Below are 21,718 nucleotides of genomic sequence, written 5' to 3' on the forward strand. Positions count from 1 at the left end.
GACGAGTGCACCACAAAGTCGTTTTCTTAAAATGTTCGAAATAATCGAAAAAAACTATTTAGTGCTAACCATTTGTTTTCTTTTCCATTCTAGACATTTCCATTATTTTGTTTATTATCCAAAATGGAAAGAATTGAACTCCTAAGTAATTGGGCCATTCCATATTGTGATTATACAGCTCCATTGAAATGTTCTGTTGAGGACTTTATTGATCAAAAACAAAATCGTTATCAGTCTTCTTTAGATACTAATTGTGGATTAGTCAATCTGAATAAATGGATAAAACGTTTATTTCCATATCTGTTAGATTGTGTAATGATATGGTGTAAAGCAGAGAAATGTTGGAAGGTTAGACATAGTGTGATAAAATTATCTATCTATCAATCAATCAATCTGTCTCATTTCTAGCCTATAATAAGACATGGATATCAATTGATCAATCATTATGAAGCATAAGAAGGATGCTTCATTTTGATTTGATAGTCTCCATTAATGGCATATCCGTGATGCCATGTGACTACGAGATTGAAAACTTCAAATCTTGTTACGAGTACGATATTATAATGTCAGGGAATTGTTCTACTCAAGTTCTTATTTCCAAACTCCAAGCACTTTGTAGGATAACCCTATCTTCAGCTAATATTGTTCCTGAGTATCAATGTCATTCAGAACTTCAGTGATTTTATAGGTTACTTGTTATAATAACCAAATGGTATTGGCAACAGTTCAGATACATTTTAATAAGTGAATAAAGCTTAGGAATTACCAATAAATACTTAAATAGTTATAAATTGTCATTAATCACCGTTTTACAGCAATTTTGTTGTATTAAAAACAATCATAAAAATAATGAATACTTATAACTGTGACTAAATTAATAAAGTATGGTAATTATGTAGTAAATGTTCTGTTATCAGAGATGATCTGAACTAGGAAATATACACCTCCGGACAGTTTTATTACTAAATACCAAAGACCGATGACTAACCTAAACAGATGTGGAAAGAAGTAATATGTGTTAATGAACCTAAATACTAATGGCAATGTTTGGTGCTTCGGTATATTGGGATTAATTTGAAAACGGAATCGAGAAGTACTGGATCCCCAACCTATGATATTTAAAAGTAATGCAGTGACTACAAGACTTATAAATCCTGAGTTCATCCTTTGTAGATGCTCACTGCTAGAATGGAGTATCTGCTCAGTGATTCGGTAGTTTTTAACTGAAACTGAGGTGTATCTGATATGTGGCTAATGAGAGTGAATGTGATTGGTTACTGAGTACAAAATGAAAAAAATCAACATACTGACTTATTATTGATTGACTACCATTGATTTCTACTCTAGAGTTCATGGAGTAAAAACTGCTTTGTAACTATGTTGAATAAAGTATTATCTAGTCTATATTCGGGTTTTCTATAATCAGTCATGAATCATATACCTCGTGTAATGTGATGCAGTCTGTGCATAGCGCACCGATTGTACATCTAGTACAGTAGTAGAATAATCTCAAATACTGTCGAATTATTGCTCTATGGTAGTAAGCCCTGGTAAACAGAAAGGCGAGACTATAATTTATGGACGACCTTTGAACGAATCTTAAGTAACCTTGAGAAATATTAGTCAGTCAGCAAACAGATAGTATAGAGTAAAAATATATTATACAAAACCAAAGAAATAAAGTGGATAAACTTATATATGGTTCAGAAACTTGTCAAGGTTAGAAAAAGGTTCTAAGGTTCTAAAATCGTAATGCATGCAGTAGAGGAAATCATCCATACGGCTACAGAATAGTCGGCCCTGGAGCCATGATAAGGTCGCAAAAACTCTTCCAGCCTCGACCACATAGCATCAATATTGTTTGTGTGCACTCCGGGTGTTGAGTATACAAAATGCCACTTGTGGATAATGACACAATGCGCATAACCAAACCTATGTAGGAGCCTGTACTCTCTCGAGTCATCCGTATATAATGTAGTACCTGGCTGCAGCCAGTGTTACTGGTGCTTTTATTATCTAGTTCGCAGTAATTGTCATAATTCGTCTTAGTTAGGAATTATGTATAGGGTTTTTCATCACGAACTGACATCAGCTATAATGCTAAAACTCTATTTAGCCAAATGAATGAGAAAAGTTTGCGACAAAATCCGAGATCTGTTATCTTATACCTGATTGGTTCATCCATAATTTGTAATCTCGCCGTTTTATTTGTCATAGCCGCTCGATTATCAAGTTTTGTATAAAATCATCTGTGAACCAATCATACGTTAGCATTAAGTACTGCAGTTGGCACCATGACCCTGAACTCCCTCTAACGCTTCTGATTGGCCCGTCCATAAATTATAGTCTCGCCGTCCAGTGCTTCCACGTTTTCAATAGTGGTCTAACATTAATCAGTTCTCAAACAAAAACGTAATAATCTCCACAACCCCTATACTGATAATTACCATGTGCTCACTAGTGACTAGCTTCGTGAGGGAATTCTCAGAGTTCTAGTGAGAGGCCGTGACCAGTGAAATTAATCCATATCAGGTAGAGACAGGTATCTACCTCAGCACAATGGAAGATGGTCGCGCAATTTCGTGGATTGGTTGAGGTTAGACATTAACACTATTGGATGCTGGCTCAGTGGTCCAGTAGGTTAAGCGTCCTTCCAGGTTTTCAGTGGCGGTCTAACATCAATCATTTCGCGATCTCAATCAAGAAAATAAATCTGTTCATCCGTTATATCGATATCAGTCTGAGAAAAAAGAAACTTTGAAGTAATTTTATACACACTCATATACAATTTTATATTTTATTATTATTATTATTTAGATTACTGGAGTCATTAATGAATTCCATCAACATATTGAACTATTAGATTCACTTAAATGGATTCCATCAATTAATCAATGGTTTACACAATTTTATTCAACATTACAATTAACATTCTTAAGAATGACATTGAATTCCTTGTTAAATGTCGAAGGAAACAACAAATGGATAAATGAGTCCATCAGAAAGAAACAATTAATACCTGTCATTATTTTAGAATTAACTATACGAATTATGAATTGGCAAAAATTAGAGAAAATTATAATAAAAGAAGATCGAAAAGATGAATTCGTTAAAATAATGTAAGTGATTATTTAAAACTATACTGTTCAATTTTCAATAATAATCATATATAACTATTTTTTATATTAATCTGTGTATATATGTGGGTTGATTTAATATCTTTCAGTAAGTATTAATCTTTTAGATCATTGACTTATTATTCATGGTTATAGGTTAGGTAAAACAGGAGGATTCATGGGTAACATTTAGTCTGTCAAAAACAACGTAGAACATCGTACGTACGTACATCAGTTCGAGTTGCCACACCACATTAGCACAGAGATACAGTGGTCGATTCAAATCCCGTAGTGGTAGAGGTAATAAGAGTATGAGTAGTAATAGGAAAGATTAAGGTTTGAAGATGTTATTCAACGTGTATAATCCAGTGAAATAAATTTGGAAAGAGAAAAAAAGAAAGGACATGAAGGATTCAGAAGATTATGATTTAGGAAAATACAAAGAGTGGATTCACATGCTCTATTGCAAACGATTTTCAGTCATGTCATTCAATGTCTCTAACCATTGATTGATATCATCTTGCAGATTGCAATCAGGTAGTCTACACCTATCAACATGACTCAGTCCACTTGTTAGTGACTTCATGGATTTGTAACGAGTTTTGATCTGGCCGCCACTAGCTTTCTTCCAACCTACTCCTACATCATCGGAGCAGTTGGTGGTTGGTCATACGTAACACGTGTCCGAGCAATTTCAACTGATGTAGTTTCAATACTTCATCAATTGATTTGCCATCCTTTTCTGGTACCCGTTTCCTAACAACTGCATTATTTACTCGGTGGTCCCAGGATATACGAGCAATATTTCGAAGACACCTATGATCAAATACTAGTAACCTATGAATATCCTCTACTCTTACCGACCATGTTTCACAACCTTAAAGGAGGACGGAACGAACTGCTGCTCAGTAAACCCGTACTTTGTTTGGTAGACGGATATCTCGCCTACGCTATAAATGATGCAAGTTGGCAAAAGCCAGTCGAGATTTCATCACAAATCAGACGACAAGGGCTGATGAGACTCTCAAGATAAGTGAAGCGGTAGACACGCTCAACTCTTTCACTCCCTATCATTAGTTTAGGTGTCGATACAACCCAATCGTGAAGTAACATTTTGGATTTTGAGGAGGAGAATCGCATACCGAACATGTTTGCATTGTTGCTTATAGTGGTCAGAAGACCCTGCACTTGTATGTTCGGACTACTGAGAATTTTCATATTAGAATGAAATAAGTTCTAAGTATTTTTGTATTTTCATTTGTACCTTAACTTATGTCAGTTCTTGATAGGAACCACTTATAAAATGACTACACTATCTTATCTATTTATTATTAATGAATCATCCGATTTTTGAAAATGATCTGTAATTGGTGAGTCTTGTACAATTCCCACTTTTAATTTCAGTTATAGATAAGCAACTTAAGTAGTTGGCAAAGTGTGGATCAATCCAAGTTACTACACGTCATTAACAACGTGAAATAAAATTAGCGAAAGATGAATATCAGGTCAAAGGAAGTAGTAGCGGTATCAATGATAATGAAATAAATCTTGGGAATAGAGTATACGGTTTCAGAAAAATGACTAAATTCGTGTATGAAATAATATTAGAAATTACAATCCGGGAGTTGAGTAAAAGGGAATAAAAATGATTTATTTTAATTGATTTTGGTCGCTTTTAGCGATATCTCTAAAGTAACATATTAGGACTTAGTATAATGGTTCCATGCAATTTTCATACCTATCTTTCGGAATAAATGTGATTTCTTTTAGTAGGCGCTAAAACTTTAGATCACTGAAATGATATTCAAGGTTATGGGCTGTATGACATTTGGATTTTTGAAGGCTGCTGGTTTTTTACTGGAAAATACTTCCCTGAGAATGACCTTAACAATCATTTAATTATTTACAGAGATAGATAGTGACTAACAGTGGAATCCAGTTTGACGCGCGTTTCGTCCTAGGTGGGACTCGTCAGCTGGACGTACCTGAATCCCAGAGTTGATGTTCACTTCAAGACTCAAACCCAGTACCATTCACTTTAAACGCCATCACACCCAGAACTCAGCCACTGAGTTCTGATAGCCACCAGGTTGTACGATGGGACGAAGTTTTAATTCATCCAGCTGACGGGTCCTAAATTGGACAAAACGTGCATCTTGGATTCCACTGCTTAGCCACCATCCATCTTTGCTAATAATGCTTGTGAACTAAGGCAATACCGCCAATAAAAATTTCATGTAGTTTTTATAAAGATCAAATTCTTATTCAAGTGAATATTTTTACTCATATATGTCATTTCACTTGTAAGTTAAATTCCTTTTACAAGTTTCTTTGAAGAGGGAGATTTATTATGAATACAGTGATCTTGAGTGCTGCTAGCGTTATGAGGGCAATTATCACTTTCCGGCTTCCCACACCGTGGAAGAGTTCTTCTGGAGATACCTGTGAAGGAAATTGGGTTAGGCGTGATCTTAGTGACCTGAGAACGTGACCATAGTGCACAGGAGACAACTGCTTGAGGTCGGTCATAAACGACCTTTTTGTGAGTAATTTTCTTGTTAGCTCCGTACTTATTGGAACCTTATCGCCAAAGACGGAAGTCCATAGGTAAGGAGAGATGTGCATTTTTTAGAGTCGACCTTTTCTAATCCCACCCCTCCTTGTGGGAAGGCAGCATCGCTGTCATGCTGGTTGTGTGAAGGAAACACCTTACTACCGTCATACGTCTGTACAGTCAGCAGTACGACTTCGTTTTAGGACCTTAGGTTCGTTAGTGTTTTGGAACTGTTTATTTTAAAATATTTTAGTAAATGAGCAATGTTTCGATTTATTTCTGCAATATAGAGAACAAATAAGATTGTGTTGATAGATAGGATGAGAGAAATGATTATTAAATAGCCACCTATTCAAATAGTCTAATTCAGATGTAAGATCATTAACAATAATAGGAAACAAATTGGTAATCAGTAGAAAAAACCCAAATCCAAGAATGTTTAAGTTTCTTTTACTATCGTTCTTGAGATGTTACAGTTTCATAATGTACTTTGTGGGTAAATATTTATTACAGCAATCATAAATCAATGTAATCCTAATGTGTTAAATCACAAGTATTTGAGTGTTTTTATAAAAAAAATTGATTCAACAGTTAAGATCATGAGTCAATTGAAGCTAGACCACCATGGAAAATCTGGAAGCACTGGACGGCCTTTTCGTTCTGTTGTGGGACTTATCAGCAGTGCGCATCCACGATGCCACCCAGGACCTATCAGTCTGGTGCCAGGCGCTTATTTCTATTCTTTTGAACATTATAATAAGTTATACGAGTCACTCTTTCAAGAGGTTCTTTCTATCTGTTTTGTCTAATCTGAAGCTCAAATTATGCAAAAATATTTCATACTGATCAATTTCTTCGGTGATCTAAGAGATAGTGATCAAATAAAGAAACTGGAGAGATTTTATTTAATCATTTCTTCTTTTTAAACACTTTAATTTGATTTTTTTTTTCGATAAGAGAATACTTCGAAGAACAATTAAATAGTGTTATTGAACCATTGAAAACTATTCCATTTATTTATGATAATCAATTCAGTTCAAGAATCGATCAGTTAACATGCCAAATGTTGATTGGAACAATTTTGGGATTTATTTATTTAATACAAGGTAATGCTAATTTTTTCATATTACTTACTTTACTTACGCCTGTTACTCCTAATGGAGCATAGGCCATCGACCAGCACTCTCCAACCCACTCTGTCCTGGGCCTTCTTTTCTAGTTCCATCCAATTCTTGTTCATTTTACTCATGTCTGTCTCCATTTTCCGGCGTAATGTGTTCTTTGGTCTTCCTCTTTTCCTTTGGCCTTGAGGATTATATGTGAGGGCTTGTCTTGTGACGCAGTTGGGTGTTTCCCTCAATGTGTGTCCTATCCTCTTCCAGTGCTTCTTCCTGATTTCTTCCTCCGCTGAGATCTGTTTTGTTCTCTTCCACAGCAGGTTGTTGTTAATAGTGTCTGGCCAATTTCTTTCATATTCTGTGTATAATTTTTTAAAAAATTTATCCCATGCGTCGTATAGATGTTTTTCCATGTCAGTCATTTCAAAATAACACATGATGTCACACAGTAGATTATGATCTACTCAATTAGTTGTCAGGATCTGTACATTGCAATATATGGTAATTCCTTCTTGCAGTCAAATGTTAATCTCATACGATTGTAAAATTATTTCAATGTATTAATTAGTTTCCTTTACAATTGATTGATCACTAGGTGGTAATCATTATCATGTATGTCAGGTCCTTCTTAGTGCAGATCGAATCCTATCGACCAAGTTGAAATGTTGCCACCAGTCTAGGTGATACGACATTACTTCTACTGGTTTACTATGATTCACAATTAAGACTATTAATCAACAAAAATGTTCATTTTAAACAAATTATTAATTCTTACTATTTGTTTGACATTGTTTATGAGGTGTCCTGTGAATTGAATAACGTGTTGTGATTGCATTCTTATACATGTTTTTTTTATCATAATATTAACAATTAAATTGTGACTATGTAAGTGAACGACTTTATCATCATGGACTGTTATTCTAATCCATATCGATAATTCTATTGATTACAAATTAATTTTCTGGCATTCTCGAAACATTTTCAACAAAGAATTTCGAGAAATACGCAAATGATGAACCCTGTCAAGGTTACAAATTAGAACCGAAGTCATCAGAACGGAACAGATTATTTGTGAAAATTATATTTGAACAGATTATTACCTGTAGAATAATCAAAATGCTCATTTCTGTTTGAATTAGGCACTGATATCTAGAACGACAATGAAAGCTTTGCAATTGAACTATCCCGTTCATATATATAAACTTTGGAGATAAATGGAACTATTTATTAATACTAAAGTCAAAAAAAATTTATAAAGAAGATTTGCCTGAATATACAATAACTTAGAGTTATCAGTATGAGGTTGTAGAGATTGTTGAGTTTTCGATTGAGATCATGAATCGATAGATGTAAGACCATCGTTGAAAACCTGGAAGCACTGGACGGCCATTTCTTCTTAATATGAGACTCCTCGGCAGTGCTCATCCATGATCTTACACTCAGGATTCGAACCCAAGATGAAACGGCTATCTAGTGCTTTCAGATTTTTACTGGTGGTCTAGCATCAATCGATTCATGGTTTCAATTAAAAACTTATAGGTACTTAATTTTTCTGATACCTCTATAAGGAATTGTTTTATCGGTGTGTTATTATATACTGTAAACATATGAACTAATCAATTAAATATATTTGAATTCTTTGTGAGTATAGACTTGAGAAAAGAGTCAAATTTAGACGAGAATAATTTTATCTGGCAACGGTTAATTAAAACACAACTTATCAGTTCAATATTAAATCCTGAAAGGAATGAGTACTTTTCGAATGAATTAAATGAGTACAATGATATTCCAACAATTGGGATCAAACAATTTTCAACAATTCATCCTTATAAATGGGATAATCAAAGTTTACTAATCAATAATAACACATTATATATACCGTTATTAAATACTTCACAAGAATTAATTCAACTTGGATCAGCGTTGAATAATCATGAGGTGAGAGATTTGGAAAATATATAGAGGTTAGAGGTCTATAGGTTAAGTGCTCGGTCGCCAGACTGATAGGTCCTGGGTTCGAATCACACAAGGCGGGATCGTGGATGCATATTGCTAAGGAGTCCCACAATAGGACGAAACGGCCGTCCAGTGCTTCTGGGTTTTCCATAATAGTCTAGCTTCAATTGACTGATGATCTCAACCATTGAAAAATATATATTTATTTGATATAATACGATTGAATAGTAATTTTTGAAAAAAAATAAACATGATCGATTCATTGTGATGCATTTTACGTGAAACTCAATCATACTACTTACAATTATTTCCAGTTCCTCTAATATTACACATTTAATTAGTAAGTAGTATTTGAACAGTTACTTTCAAGATGAAGAGGTAGTTTATGCGGATATTAACACACTAGCTTTATTAGATCACTGAGTTAGTGTTACGCTGGGCTAGATTACCGAAATTCGCTTAATTCGTAGTATAGTACGATAACAAAATCAATGCTGTAAATAATATCTGTTTCACATCAAACATGACCAAGTCTCACAGGTTACAACTTTCCACTATTCTTATACTGACTTCAACGGGTTCATATTTTTTTTTTGAGGCTTGAATATATTTTTTCTGTCTGTATGACAAGCTGTTTTAATTAAACATTAGTAACACTACTTACTATGTCAAATAAAATTATAGCTTATACTAAATTACAGAAATATAAATATTACATTTAAATGAGCTTTAACAGCAAAATTTTTGACAATTCAATAGGAAATCATTATTATTTGTAATAAAGGATTAATATTTCGATCAGGTTACTTTATCCAGTATATTCTATTTGATAAAATGTTTTCATAATGCAAAAATCGTCATAAAAGAATGTTCAGGAATAAAGATACTCAGTATCAATGCCCTGGTATGGCCGAGGGTATGGTGAATCCGCTCTCCCTCTCGAAATGCTCTCACATGGCCACGCGTATAAAACCACTCCCAGGGAAGTCCTACTCACTGCTTTCTCGTGGTGAGGGTGTTGTTTACCAAATTGAGAGGACGAAAATCCAATGTCCGTTTCTCTGACTAGGTTGGTGGACACGAAGAATCCACCTAGGGGAGTTAGAAAACCCTGATTCCAAACCAATGTTGCACATGGGCTCCAGGATCTTGAGGGGACGAATGGCATATGAACCTGTTGTTGGTCACCGACTACCATGAGACTGCACTGCCTTGTGGATCAAACCTTCGGGTCGAAGGCTCCGGGTGTGGCCTCCTAAGAGAACCACCTGATTTGGTTTTGGCACCCGAGCAGTATTACAGCCCTCACACAAATGAAATGGGATTTGTGTGGCGCATATGTATTTAGTGAATCCTTGTACCAATATCTATGTGTTCAAATAGAAATAAAAATAAAGTTTTTGATCAGGATAATCTCTGTTGTTATGTGTGCATTCTGAGTAGATTGACTCGATGTAGAGATATTTCACCAATAATGGTATATTTTATTTGTTTCGTTGAGTTGGAACACCAAAATATCCACCTTAGTGTCTTTCTTCTTGGTTTAAGCTACCTACCTGTACATTTAAGTCACTTGGTATGAACCAGTTGTTGGCCACCGACTACCATCGGACTGCACTGCCTTGTGGATCAGACCTTTAGGTCGAAGGTCCCGGGTGTGGCCTCCTAAAATAATCACCTGCTCCGGTCTGGACACCCAAGCAGTATCATAGCCCACATAAAAATCAAGTGACTTGTGTGGTGCATATCTATTCGGTGTAACTTTTTACCAATATTTTTGTATCCAAATAAATAAAATATTAACTGAAGGAATACTGTAATGATTGTCACCAGTCTGATATAATGTAATACTTGTTCATACTCAAATCGGATAGGTAAGTTAGTTAGTAGAGATGTTCTTTAAGAACATGTTCAGCTATCTTTCTGATTATTCTTAAATTCAGCTTTTTAGAATTTGCCTCTTATCAATCATCATCAGTCAAGTTTTATTCTGTTATTAAAACTGGCTCATGATTCAGTATTCTGTATTCAAATCATCAGCTTCTATATTCATATGTCGTCAAGTATTTTGAATGTTGATTGCAAATTTTAGAAAAAAAACTTAAAATAATACAGATTGACATTTAATTTTTAATATGAAGTTGTGATCTGTTCGGGTTTAATGATATTGTGTGTAAGTCATTTAACTACCGACAACCTTTCATAATTATATCATGTCAAACAGATGATTGAGTAAGTTTGCAAATGTGGATATATGGCAACTAACGCGTCAGTCCAAGAGTAACATGTTTAACATAATATCTAAATGTTGTAGGCTTTTTGTCATGTGGAATTGTGGTTGCATACTACTTTGCTTTGACCAAACTGTTACTCAACGTTTATGTGGGTTTTAATGAGTATTAGGATAATTTTAATTCATGATGAAAACTATTCTTCAATTAAAAGCTTTACGTAATCTAGGCTTTTATCTTGCTTAACCACTATTCGGGTACTGAAAATCGATTAAAATAATCTTCAGTGGTTATACTTTGATTCATAATATCTGTTTAAGTAAGAAGAAATGAACATCTTGGTTGATCAGTTGTGATAAGACTAAAAATAATCATCATAAAAGATCGATCTCTTGTGTGAGGAACTAATATCGACTGGGTGGAATAATCATTTTTTTTAGTTTAATACTGTTGGTGCATTGTTTTTTTAATAAATTAAGTTATTGAATGTATCCTAAGCATCTTGTTGATAGGCGTCACAATGTAATTTCGATAGCTGCTTACCTAGTACATAATCAGTGCTGATGTGTTAATTTATGTAATGGTTGGAAAAAGTCCTGTGTTTCCCTATCAGTTCTGGTCAATTCATACTTATATTTAAAAGAATGTACAATTGTTTTCAATAATGTTACTATGAAATAAAGATATTTTCAGTAAAACAAAGTAAATTATTCAATTGTTTTGCTTCATTTCAAAGTTTGGACTATTAATTGGATCATTTGGAAGTGGTAAACAGACAATAATTCGTCAACTTGCTTTTTTACTTGGTCGTCGTCTTATAGAATTTTCATCTAGCATCTTCAATGATACATTTGAGAACACATTAAAAAATGATATTCTTAGTTGCATACGAATTGGCTGTTTATTTTCAATAATGAATATGCATGTAAGCGGTTTTTTTCATTCAGAGTGAATTCTATTTCCTATAAGTTTATTCATGGTTTTTTCTAAAAAAATCAGTTAACTGAATACATTCAGAGGTCATATTAAACTGCTACTGGGAATATTACACTCATTCTATCGACCAACTTTTGTTGATAAAGGTTATGAGATTCGACGGTTTATCATGGTTTTGAATGATTAGTACCAGTTCGTTGATAAACGGTTATTAGGCTGTAGAGGTATAAGTAGATCTTAAATATCATTAGCAACACTCGACATGGTACATTTAAATGAATTGACGACTAGGTAAAGAATTTATATTATTGAAAATGATATATTTGTGCATAAAGGATTGTGAAGATTGTTGGATTTCATTGAGGTGATGAACCGATCAACATTAGACTACCATTGTAAATATGCGTTTGAAAATGCGCACTAATGAGGAGTTACATACCTGAACAGAACGGCCATCCAGTGCTTCCAGTTTTCCAACAGTGATATGAATTAGAACGGTTCATGAATTCAATAATATATTTGTGATGATTTGAAAATAAAATGGATTTCTAACGTCTAGTAACTTCATAAAAATAAGACAAACAAGCATGTCAGATCACGTAAATGTTGTGTCAGTCGGAGAAAATGCGATTCCATGTAAAACATGTCTTTGTATATACGTGTGAATGTGAAAAAAAATAATGAGTAAATTTAATGAGTTTATTTATAGCTGTGGTATGATCTTAAATAACTTAACTATGACATTGAACAAATGAATTAAAACACAATTATATGAACGAAGAATATTCTTTTTAATGGTGAGGAAGATTTGTACCTCAGGTGGATGATTTTGATGAAGTTTAGTTCTCTGAGCTGGATGTTTCTTTCCAATAATTTCTCATCAAGTTCTACAATTATCTCATGTTCAAATTAATAATCCATAAAATTGTTCAGATTTAAGGCAAAGTACATCATCTGTAATCATAACATGTGAACCAAGGATTGTTGTTTGTTACATCAAATCAAATCAAATAGTTGATGTTAGCGTTGACTAATATAATAAGTGGAATGAAATTGTGAGGTAAATGATCAATATGGGGTGCGTGAGAGAATAATGTAATTACAAATCAGAAATTACGTAATATGTAGGATAATATGAATAAAGTCAGATATGGTAGATGGGATTGGATGCTGAATAAATTCCCCAAAAAGGTTAGCGAGTGTAATAATAATAATAATAATAATAATAATAATAATAGCAATGGTATTGTGTGTGGGTAAGTTTGGGATATAAGAATGAACACTAATCAAATTACGTCACTATATTATAAAATTGATTATTAACTAGTTGGCACCGAAATTGACCAGGGTTAAAGGAACGGCTGAACATATTTCTTTTGGATGCAAAGCTCTGGCTTTTTGATTCGAATAGCAATTGCTTCAGCCGTCTGTAGGATATCTTAGTCTGACAGAATTAGGTAGACTGCCGTTAACATAATATATTATTGCGAAGGATTGCTCCATGTTGGCTGTATGTCCCGTCTGAATTAAATGGTCTAAACTGGAGCTGTTAACCGAGTGTTTCAATCAAGTCCGTATGGTTGATACAAAGGATAAACGTTTCGTCCACATACCAGCAGTAAAATGAAAACTTGTCGATCTGTTGTGCCAATGGGCCGTTTTCTAGTTTAGAGAGAAAAATGTCGGTCAATATGGGACCTAGGAGTGAACCCATCGTGACATCATATATTTGTCTACATATTTCACCATTGGATTTGAAATGGACTTTCTCTCTCACATTCCATGTTGACCATATTTATTCTGATCATTATTTATCTCACAATTTCATTTCACTTATTATATTAGTCAACGCTAACATCAACTATTTGATTTGATTTGATGTAACAAACAACAATCCTTGGTTCACATGTTATGATTACAGATGATGTACTTTGCCTTAAATCTGAACAATTTTATGGATTATTAATTTGAACATGAGATAGTTGTAGAACTTGATGAGAAATTATTGGAAAGAAACATCCAGCTCAGAGAACTAAACTTCATCAAAATCATCCACCTGAGGTACAAATCTTCCTCACCATTAAAAAGAATATTCTTCGTTCATATAACTGCGTGTTAATACAAAGGGAGTTTTTTAGTGAATAAATAAATTAACTCCGTTATGCAGCTGGACGTTTTTCTACGAAATGAAGTATTATATAGTAATGTAATTAATCGTTCAGATATTCATATTTTCTTATAGTTGGATAAGTGTTTTCAAATTACCTATACAGTTTTAAGATCATGCTTATAGTTATTAAAATTATCCAATCATTGGTATTTTGACTGAAATATGATTGATCTTGGTTGGAATATGTGCATTATGCGTGAATTTCTTCAATATAACGATCATTACACAATTTAGTATAGAATAGATTGAATGTGGCTAGCAGTGGGATCTTTGACGCATGTTTAATCGTAACCGGGTCTCGTCAGCTGTATGCATCTGTATCTTAGGTTTGATTTTCACTCCAGGACTCTTACCAAGTATTAGCTGGTTATATACTAACCCGGACTGATCAAATTTCAATCTAAATATTGGCAGCGAGGTAATCCAATTCACTACAAATTGAATTAAAAATCATTTCCGTTACACCAGAAGTTTTTTAACCAGATTTATTTCTAATTGGATAACGGGTTGGAGTTTAAAACGAATGATACTAGGCTCGAGTTCAGGTGTGAACATCAACTCTGAGATCCAGGTACATTCAACTGATGAATCCCAAGTAATACAAAACACATATCCTGAATTCCATATTCTTTCTCTTCTACGTAAACTGTCGTGTTTGAGTTTGTTCTCTAAGTTATACATTGTTGTTAACTATTGAATATCTAGAACTGGTATGAAGTATTTTTAACATTTTTTCTATAACAAAGAACTTAAAATGTGGAGAATTGGAAATCGTGATAAACTGTTTGAATGAAGTTCGGAAATGTAATTTTATGAGCAACGGTCGGATCCAAGTGAGTTTATTCAACTATTTTACTGAGTTATTTATATGTTTCGTATTAGTTTAAGACTTTACAACTATATTCACTCAATACATCACATGATATTGAGCTCAAGACATCAAATATTAGGTATTTTCTATTGCACTAAAATTGGAATTCACTGTCATCCGCATCTAATTTCTTCATCAATGAGTAAATACTATACTCTCAACTGGTTGACTTCTCGAATTATATTGTCTAAGATTAATCAATTTTACTACTACTGATTCTGTTACTAATTCTGTTATTATTATGGGTTCTCTATTGATAGTTTCATCTGACTGTGTTGATATGATGTGAGAACCGATGTAAATATGTGTTAGTTTTTACATTGTTTATAATTGCCTGACTAATTTATCGCAGCTTTCTACTAGAACAAACAAGCTGTTTAATGTCTTTTAGTTGTCAACCGATTTTCGTTACGGAGGTTATTTGAAAAGGAGGAAATAATCACTGCTTGTAGATTAGTACAACTCTTTTCTTTGACTTAAATATAAAAATATACTGTATTAAACAGGCTCAAATTCAACTTACTATTCCCCCCTCCAATTTTGTTAAATTTCTCTGACCGCTTCTGTTCCTATACAAATGATAATTTTTCAGAAGGGGTTTTGTGGAGATTTTTAGAAATTTCAATAGTTGAAATCATGAGTCGATTGAAACTTGATCACCATGGAAAGCTTGAGAGCACTAGACGACCGTTTCGTCTTATCTTGGGACTCCTCAGAAGTGTTCATCCACGATCCCGCCCAACGCCAGATTCCAACTCATGATCTATCAGTCTCGCGCGCGAGCTCTTAACCATTAGACCACTGAGCCGGCCGGTATCCAACGGTGTTAATGTCTAACTTCAATCAATCCATGAAATTGCGCCATCGTACACCAATGTCTTCAGTGAGTTGATATCTCACAACAGACCTGGTTGAACTCCATTGGTAACGGCTTCTCACTAGAACCTCACGAAATGTCTATTGAAGTCAGTCACTGATGAGTAGATGATTATTATCAGAAAGGGTTTTGTGGACATTTTTAGGAACGGTGTTAACTTCGTGGATTGGTTGAAGTTAGACATTAAAACCGTTGGATACCAGCCGGCTCAGTGGTCTAATGGTTAAGCGCTTGTGCGCGACACTAATAGGTTATGGGTTCGAATCTGGTGGTGGGTGGATTTGTGTGTGCGCACTGCTGAGGAGTCTCATACTAGAACGGAACGGCCGTCCAGTGCCTCAGGTTTTCTATGGTGGTCTAGCTTCAGTTGATTCATGATTTCAACTATTGAGATAATTTTATAGAATAACTTTGTAATACTTAACTGTTTAATTAATTTCTACAACCCTTTCTTTTCAGTTTGCAGATTTTACAAAGAATCTTCAACAATCTATTGAGAACATTGATAAAAATAGTAAGCATTTACTTTGATTGTTCAACAAAATGTAGTTTTCTCCCTCTTTAACTTGTTGAAACTACCCCATATTACAAATAAAATGGAATATTTAAATTAAAACATATGTAGCTATTTAAAACAGCGTAATAGATATATTCATCTTGAATATGTGATGAGATTATAGAAATACTACTTAAATTACAAGTTTGTTTTGGAGATTTATATCTTATATTAGTTAAGACCTACTATAAAGTTGCATTTACGGCGACTGTTATAATCTGCTATCTAAATTGATATTCAATAGATAAACAAACGTGTTTTAAGGGAAAAACTGTAGAAATTGTCAAATTATAACATTTGTCAGTCCCTGAAATTATTAAGATCATATTAGAAAAGTGTTAGCTATTTGACAATGGTCTATCCTTCATAAATGAAGATCATATGCAATGTGGTCTAAGAAACCTATTATAATGACCATCTGATTGGTTTATTCGAAAAAAACCCAGTTTTACAACTTCACTCAAGACGACAATAATCGTTACTAAAAAAATGCATGAAAATAAAACTAATCATCAAACTGTTACTAGGTTGAAGTCCATTACATACTTATTTGTTAGTATGTCAACAACCTTTCAGTGACAAATTTTATCCTAGTTGATAATTATAATAGAAAAGTCATTGTATCTTTGAGCTCAGGTTTTTGTAAGTTATACTGATATACACTAAGCTAGATAGCAATAAATTATTTGAGTGGGACACTTAGTTACCTCCTCAATTTCTCACATTTTTGAGGCCCTGTTTTTATCAAAGTAAATTCATGTAAGATTTATTGCTATTGACCCAAGAAGACTGGTGTAAACAAATATTATACAATTATATGCAGATTTAAAAATAACGTAAACATTTAACGCATTGAAAGAATTTAGGCGGGAAAAATGGAATACCACATTCGAAAATGACAAAGTAACCAGCAATGAGCAAAGTTTCGTTGATACAGCTACTGACTGTGTTTTATATCACTAAAAGTCTTTCAATATGGATCTCTATTAAGTTAAACAAAATCTAAATCAAGAAAAATCGACACTTATATGGTTTAATGAAATATTTATTAATTTCATGTCTTAGTTTAATAACACTCATCTTTTACTTAAACTGTCTATGTCTTAGCCAGGATAGAATGATGTTTAAAAGTTAATTGACCTGTGCTGAAGAATATCTTTGAACTTATTGACACTATTTGTTTGTTACATTCATAACACCATGGATAACCTGGAACCCCCAGATGGCCGTTTCGTCCTATTATGGGACAACTCAACAACGATCCGGCCTCACGAGATTCGAATCCAGGACCTATAATAAGACGAAACAGCCGTCCAGTGCTTTCAGGTTTTTCATGGTAGCCTAGCTTCAATTGATTCATGACCTCAACTATTAAAAATTACTATAATATCCACAAAACACTTTCGGATACATTCATTAACAATTAATTTTCCAGGTCACAAGTTAATCATTTATCATTCTAATCAATATATTTCTGAACCGAAACAATGTTTATTTAATCAAAGTATTAGAATCGATTGCAGTTTTGGATTATTCGGTACATATGATTCTCGAAATTTTCAAAATCTGCCAAAAGTACAAAAAGTAAGAAACATTTTTTCTTTTTTTTTTCTAAAATGGTTATTTTGTACTTCTTGCTTTCAGATGAAATTGTAATATCATTTTATCATCTCTGTACTGAAGTTATACTAAATATTCAACTTTGATTTAAAGGAAGTTGTTTGAAGCTTAGATTGTGGTATACCATTGAATCAAAGTTAAATGTATATACATAGACAGAAATATGTATACTGGTGATCGCTATACCAGTCTATTACGACTGGTGACTGACGATAGAGTTTCGTTCCTATTCTCCATAAATATTGCCTAGTATGCTCTAAAGTAAATAAAATAGTCATGTAATCCGCGCAACTTCAACTAAAATGTCTTAATAATTCATATTGAATGCATGAAACGCCCTTTGTGCTCATTTTTCCATATCTGGAACTCATTCTCTAGATGTATCTTGAAACCAGGGTTCATTTCCACACTGGGACTTGGATACATTACGCATAAATTTAAACATCAACGAGTTATCGTCTAAGCTACTCAGTTCAGATTGTTATTTACTTTTTCAATAAATATGAATTATTTTAAAGCGTTTGAATTTTCCAGTTATTTATGGTATGGATTGCAATTCTTTGACCTCTGTTGGCCTAAGTGTATGTTGATAGAATTGTTTTGATATTGTCATTTAGTCACAAGGTGTAGTTAAGCTAGTTTACAGTCAACGGAAAACTACAAACTCTTTCTCATTGAGGCCGGATAGTATAAAAACGTTTTCAGTTACTTTGTCTTTAAAGCATATTACCATGTTGAATCGTTTCAATAAACTATTTAAATGGTTCATTCATCCTTTATTCAAATCCTTAACATTATATACTTTGTGAATTTTCTTTTTTACAGCTTTCATTTCGTAATATAACCATTGAATGGCCAAATTATTCATTTATTATACAATGTCTTTTCAAATATTATTTACCTGAATATCAAAGTTCATCAATAAAGTATCGACTAGTCAGTTTGTTGAATAGATCTTTAACATATTTTACAAATGAATCAGTTCTTCATCATAAACAAACAAATACCTACTATTTGTCACTTTCAACTATTATCAAAACATTTGAATATGCTAAACAATTTTGGTTAGAAAAATTTAATCATCTTCAAGATATACGTAAACATACTGCACTCAAATCATTAGTAATATTGAGAAAGGAAGAAGATAGATTAGCTGAAATTGCAATACGATATGGATTATTTAAAGCTTATAGAATAAATTTATCTATGGATTGTATTAAAGATAATTTCAAGAAAGTTGTATTACAATCCAGCTTAGATTTTGATTGGTCATCAACCATTGAGCAATATTTATCTTTAAATTCTGCATTACCTTTCATGTCTAGTAATGAAGAATGTTTAAAATGTGATAATCATCTGTATCCAAAAGTTTCATGGGAATTTATTTATCGATTGTTAAGAGAAATGTATGTACGTAATTTAGAAATAGTTAATGGTCAGTTAATAAAGGTAAGTGTATACGTATTTTGATTATCTTTGATTGATTACTTTGTCGTAACCATTATGCTAGATAAGGTCATTAACAATTCATGTATCATTTTTTTGTCATCTTGTGGCAATACCTGTTTTCCATCGTCTTTAATATTATTTCAAAAAAATCATTCGTAGAAATTTTCATAAATCAAGATTTCCAACTGCTGAAGAGTCCCACAATAGGACGAAACGGCCGTCCAGTGCTTCCAAGTGGTCTATCTTCAATGAACTCATTATCTCAACTATTGATATTATTACAATCTCCACAAAGCCCCTTCTGATTTCCAACTGCCTTTTTAACATCAAAGTTTTATAGAAATCTTGTGGAAATTCTAAGGAAAATTATAGAATGAATATCAAATTTCGTTTTTATCGAGATAGTGTATTAAAGAAAATAACTCTTTATAAGTCACTCACCAATTTCAGAAATCGTCTTAAAGAATGAATGAACAGTATAGGGTCAGAAAAAAATGTAGAAGAATAAAATGAAGAGTTTAACGTCGGATGATTTTCAGGAATGTTTTAAACAACAGAAATAGAGAGCAGATAAGCAACAGACTTCCAACGAATTTTTTGAAGCAGATAAGACTGAAATATTGTTAGTGTTTTAAAATAAACTATTTATGATATAAGTTCGAGCATACATTCAAAATATTAGTGCAGATATCTGGAATTTCGTTTGTTTTTAGTATGACTTCGCGACAAGCCTATTTTTTCCTTTGTGGGATATGACTTGATAAACGGTTTTACTCATTTTCTTACACCATGTAAGATTAAATCTAACGAGATTTTATTGTAATTCTATAACACTGTTTAATAGAAGCATCTTCTATGAAAACACGTTTACAAGTGAAAAAAGATCAATATACACCATGTAAATTATGATTATAATCCTAATGCGGATTCGAAAAACTCGTTTAGCTTTTGCCAACGTACGTCACCTATGGCGAAGGAGAGATATCCGTCCATCAATAAAAGGACGAGTATACTGCGTGGAAGTCCGTTCTGTTCTACTTTACGGCAGCGAAACATGGCCATTAAGAGTAGAAGATACTCGTAAGCTACTAGTATTTAACCACAGATGCCTTAGAAATATTGCTCGCATTCGCTGGGTTCACCGGGTAAGTAATAGTGAGGTCCGACGCAAGGTATTAGAGAATGATGGTAAATCAGTTGATGAGGTTGTGAATCTTCATCGACTGAGATAGTTGAGCCACGTGTTATGTATGCCTGAACACCGATTACCACGACGTGCGATGCTAACCGGTGTTGGAGATGGTTGGAAGAAAGTTAGGGGCGGCCAAACCAAAACGTGTCATCAATGCTTGAAGTCACTAACTTCTGGTGTGAGCCATGTTGGTAGATGCAGAATAATTGGTTTGGGTCCGCATGACTATCGTAACCAATGGTTGGAGAGTCTTGGTGACATTTCTCAGAATCGATCACAATGGCGTCGTTGTATACACACTCTGTCTTCCTTTAAACTAAGAGATTAAAATCACCTCAGATCTTTCTTTCTATGAACTAATTCTTTCTTCCTGTACTATGTCCTTATATGCAATCTCTCATTTATATATTACCGCCACTGAATTAATTACTTCTATGAATTCGGTGTTCATCTTGTTATGCTAATGAGATATGACAACTTGAATCGATGTACATATGTTCCTGGCTGACTGACTGACTAATGCATTGAAACTGCTTATATGGGTTGCAATGAATAATGTATTTTTTAGAATTGCTTTCTTTGAGCTGGATTGTATGATTGAAAAGTTTCGATTAACTTTCTAGGTGACATCGTCAGTGTAAAATTTATATAAAAATTAGCTATTTTAATTTGTCCATATATGACTGGGAACTTACTTTGTCGACCTTGAATTTGATAGGTGATCATTTATGCTTGTCCCATATTTTGTGTACATAGTTATCTTGATTATAATCTTCTTTTACCTGAGATGTGAATTATATGTAAATAAACTTAAATAGCACAGTTCTATCTGAAGTTTGTGCTGATGGTGTTTTCTATATGGATAATGAACGATTCAAACTTGAGTCATCCAGCTCAGTGAAAACAACAACTACAAAATTTTCTTTTTGAATTATAAGTTTACCCACCAATTGAACTGGTACAGACTAAAAGATATCATCAACATGGAGCCTGGAACGGATGCTCGTTGACCCGGGTTGCCACATTATGTTAACACGACAAGATGAGAATAACAAAATAGGTTTACACAATG

At 33.5% G+C, this 21,718-nt stretch overlaps 1 protein-coding gene across 1 annotated transcript in view; it reads left to right on the forward strand.

Moving 5' to 3' along the window:
* Positions 1–21,718, forward strand: part of MS3_00010052 (uncharacterized protein) — a gene marked incomplete at its 3' end in the record, with an annotated part of 91,431 nt that overhangs the window by 41,494 nt on the left and 28,219 nt on the right. Inside the window, exons 20-28 of the mRNA XM_051218386.1 lie at positions 94–348; positions 2,818–3,119; positions 6,628–6,776; positions 8,440–8,726; positions 11,712–11,900; positions 14,828–14,914; positions 16,289–16,343; positions 17,821–17,969; positions 18,831–19,454. Coding sequence (XP_051073125.1) covers positions 94–348; positions 2,818–3,119; positions 6,628–6,776; positions 8,440–8,726; positions 11,712–11,900; positions 14,828–14,914; positions 16,289–16,343; positions 17,821–17,969; positions 18,831–19,454 — 2,097 coding nt within the window. The remainder of the gene's footprint in view (positions 1–93; positions 349–2,817; positions 3,120–6,627; positions 6,777–8,439; positions 8,727–11,711; positions 11,901–14,827; positions 14,915–16,288; positions 16,344–17,820; positions 17,970–18,830; positions 19,455–21,718) is intronic.

Source organism: Schistosoma haematobium, chromosome 1 (genome assembly GCF_000699445.3).
Source record: "Schistosoma haematobium chromosome 1, whole genome shotgun sequence".
In the NCBI taxonomy this organism is placed as follows: domain Eukaryota; kingdom Metazoa; phylum Platyhelminthes; class Trematoda; order Strigeidida; family Schistosomatidae; genus Schistosoma; species Schistosoma haematobium.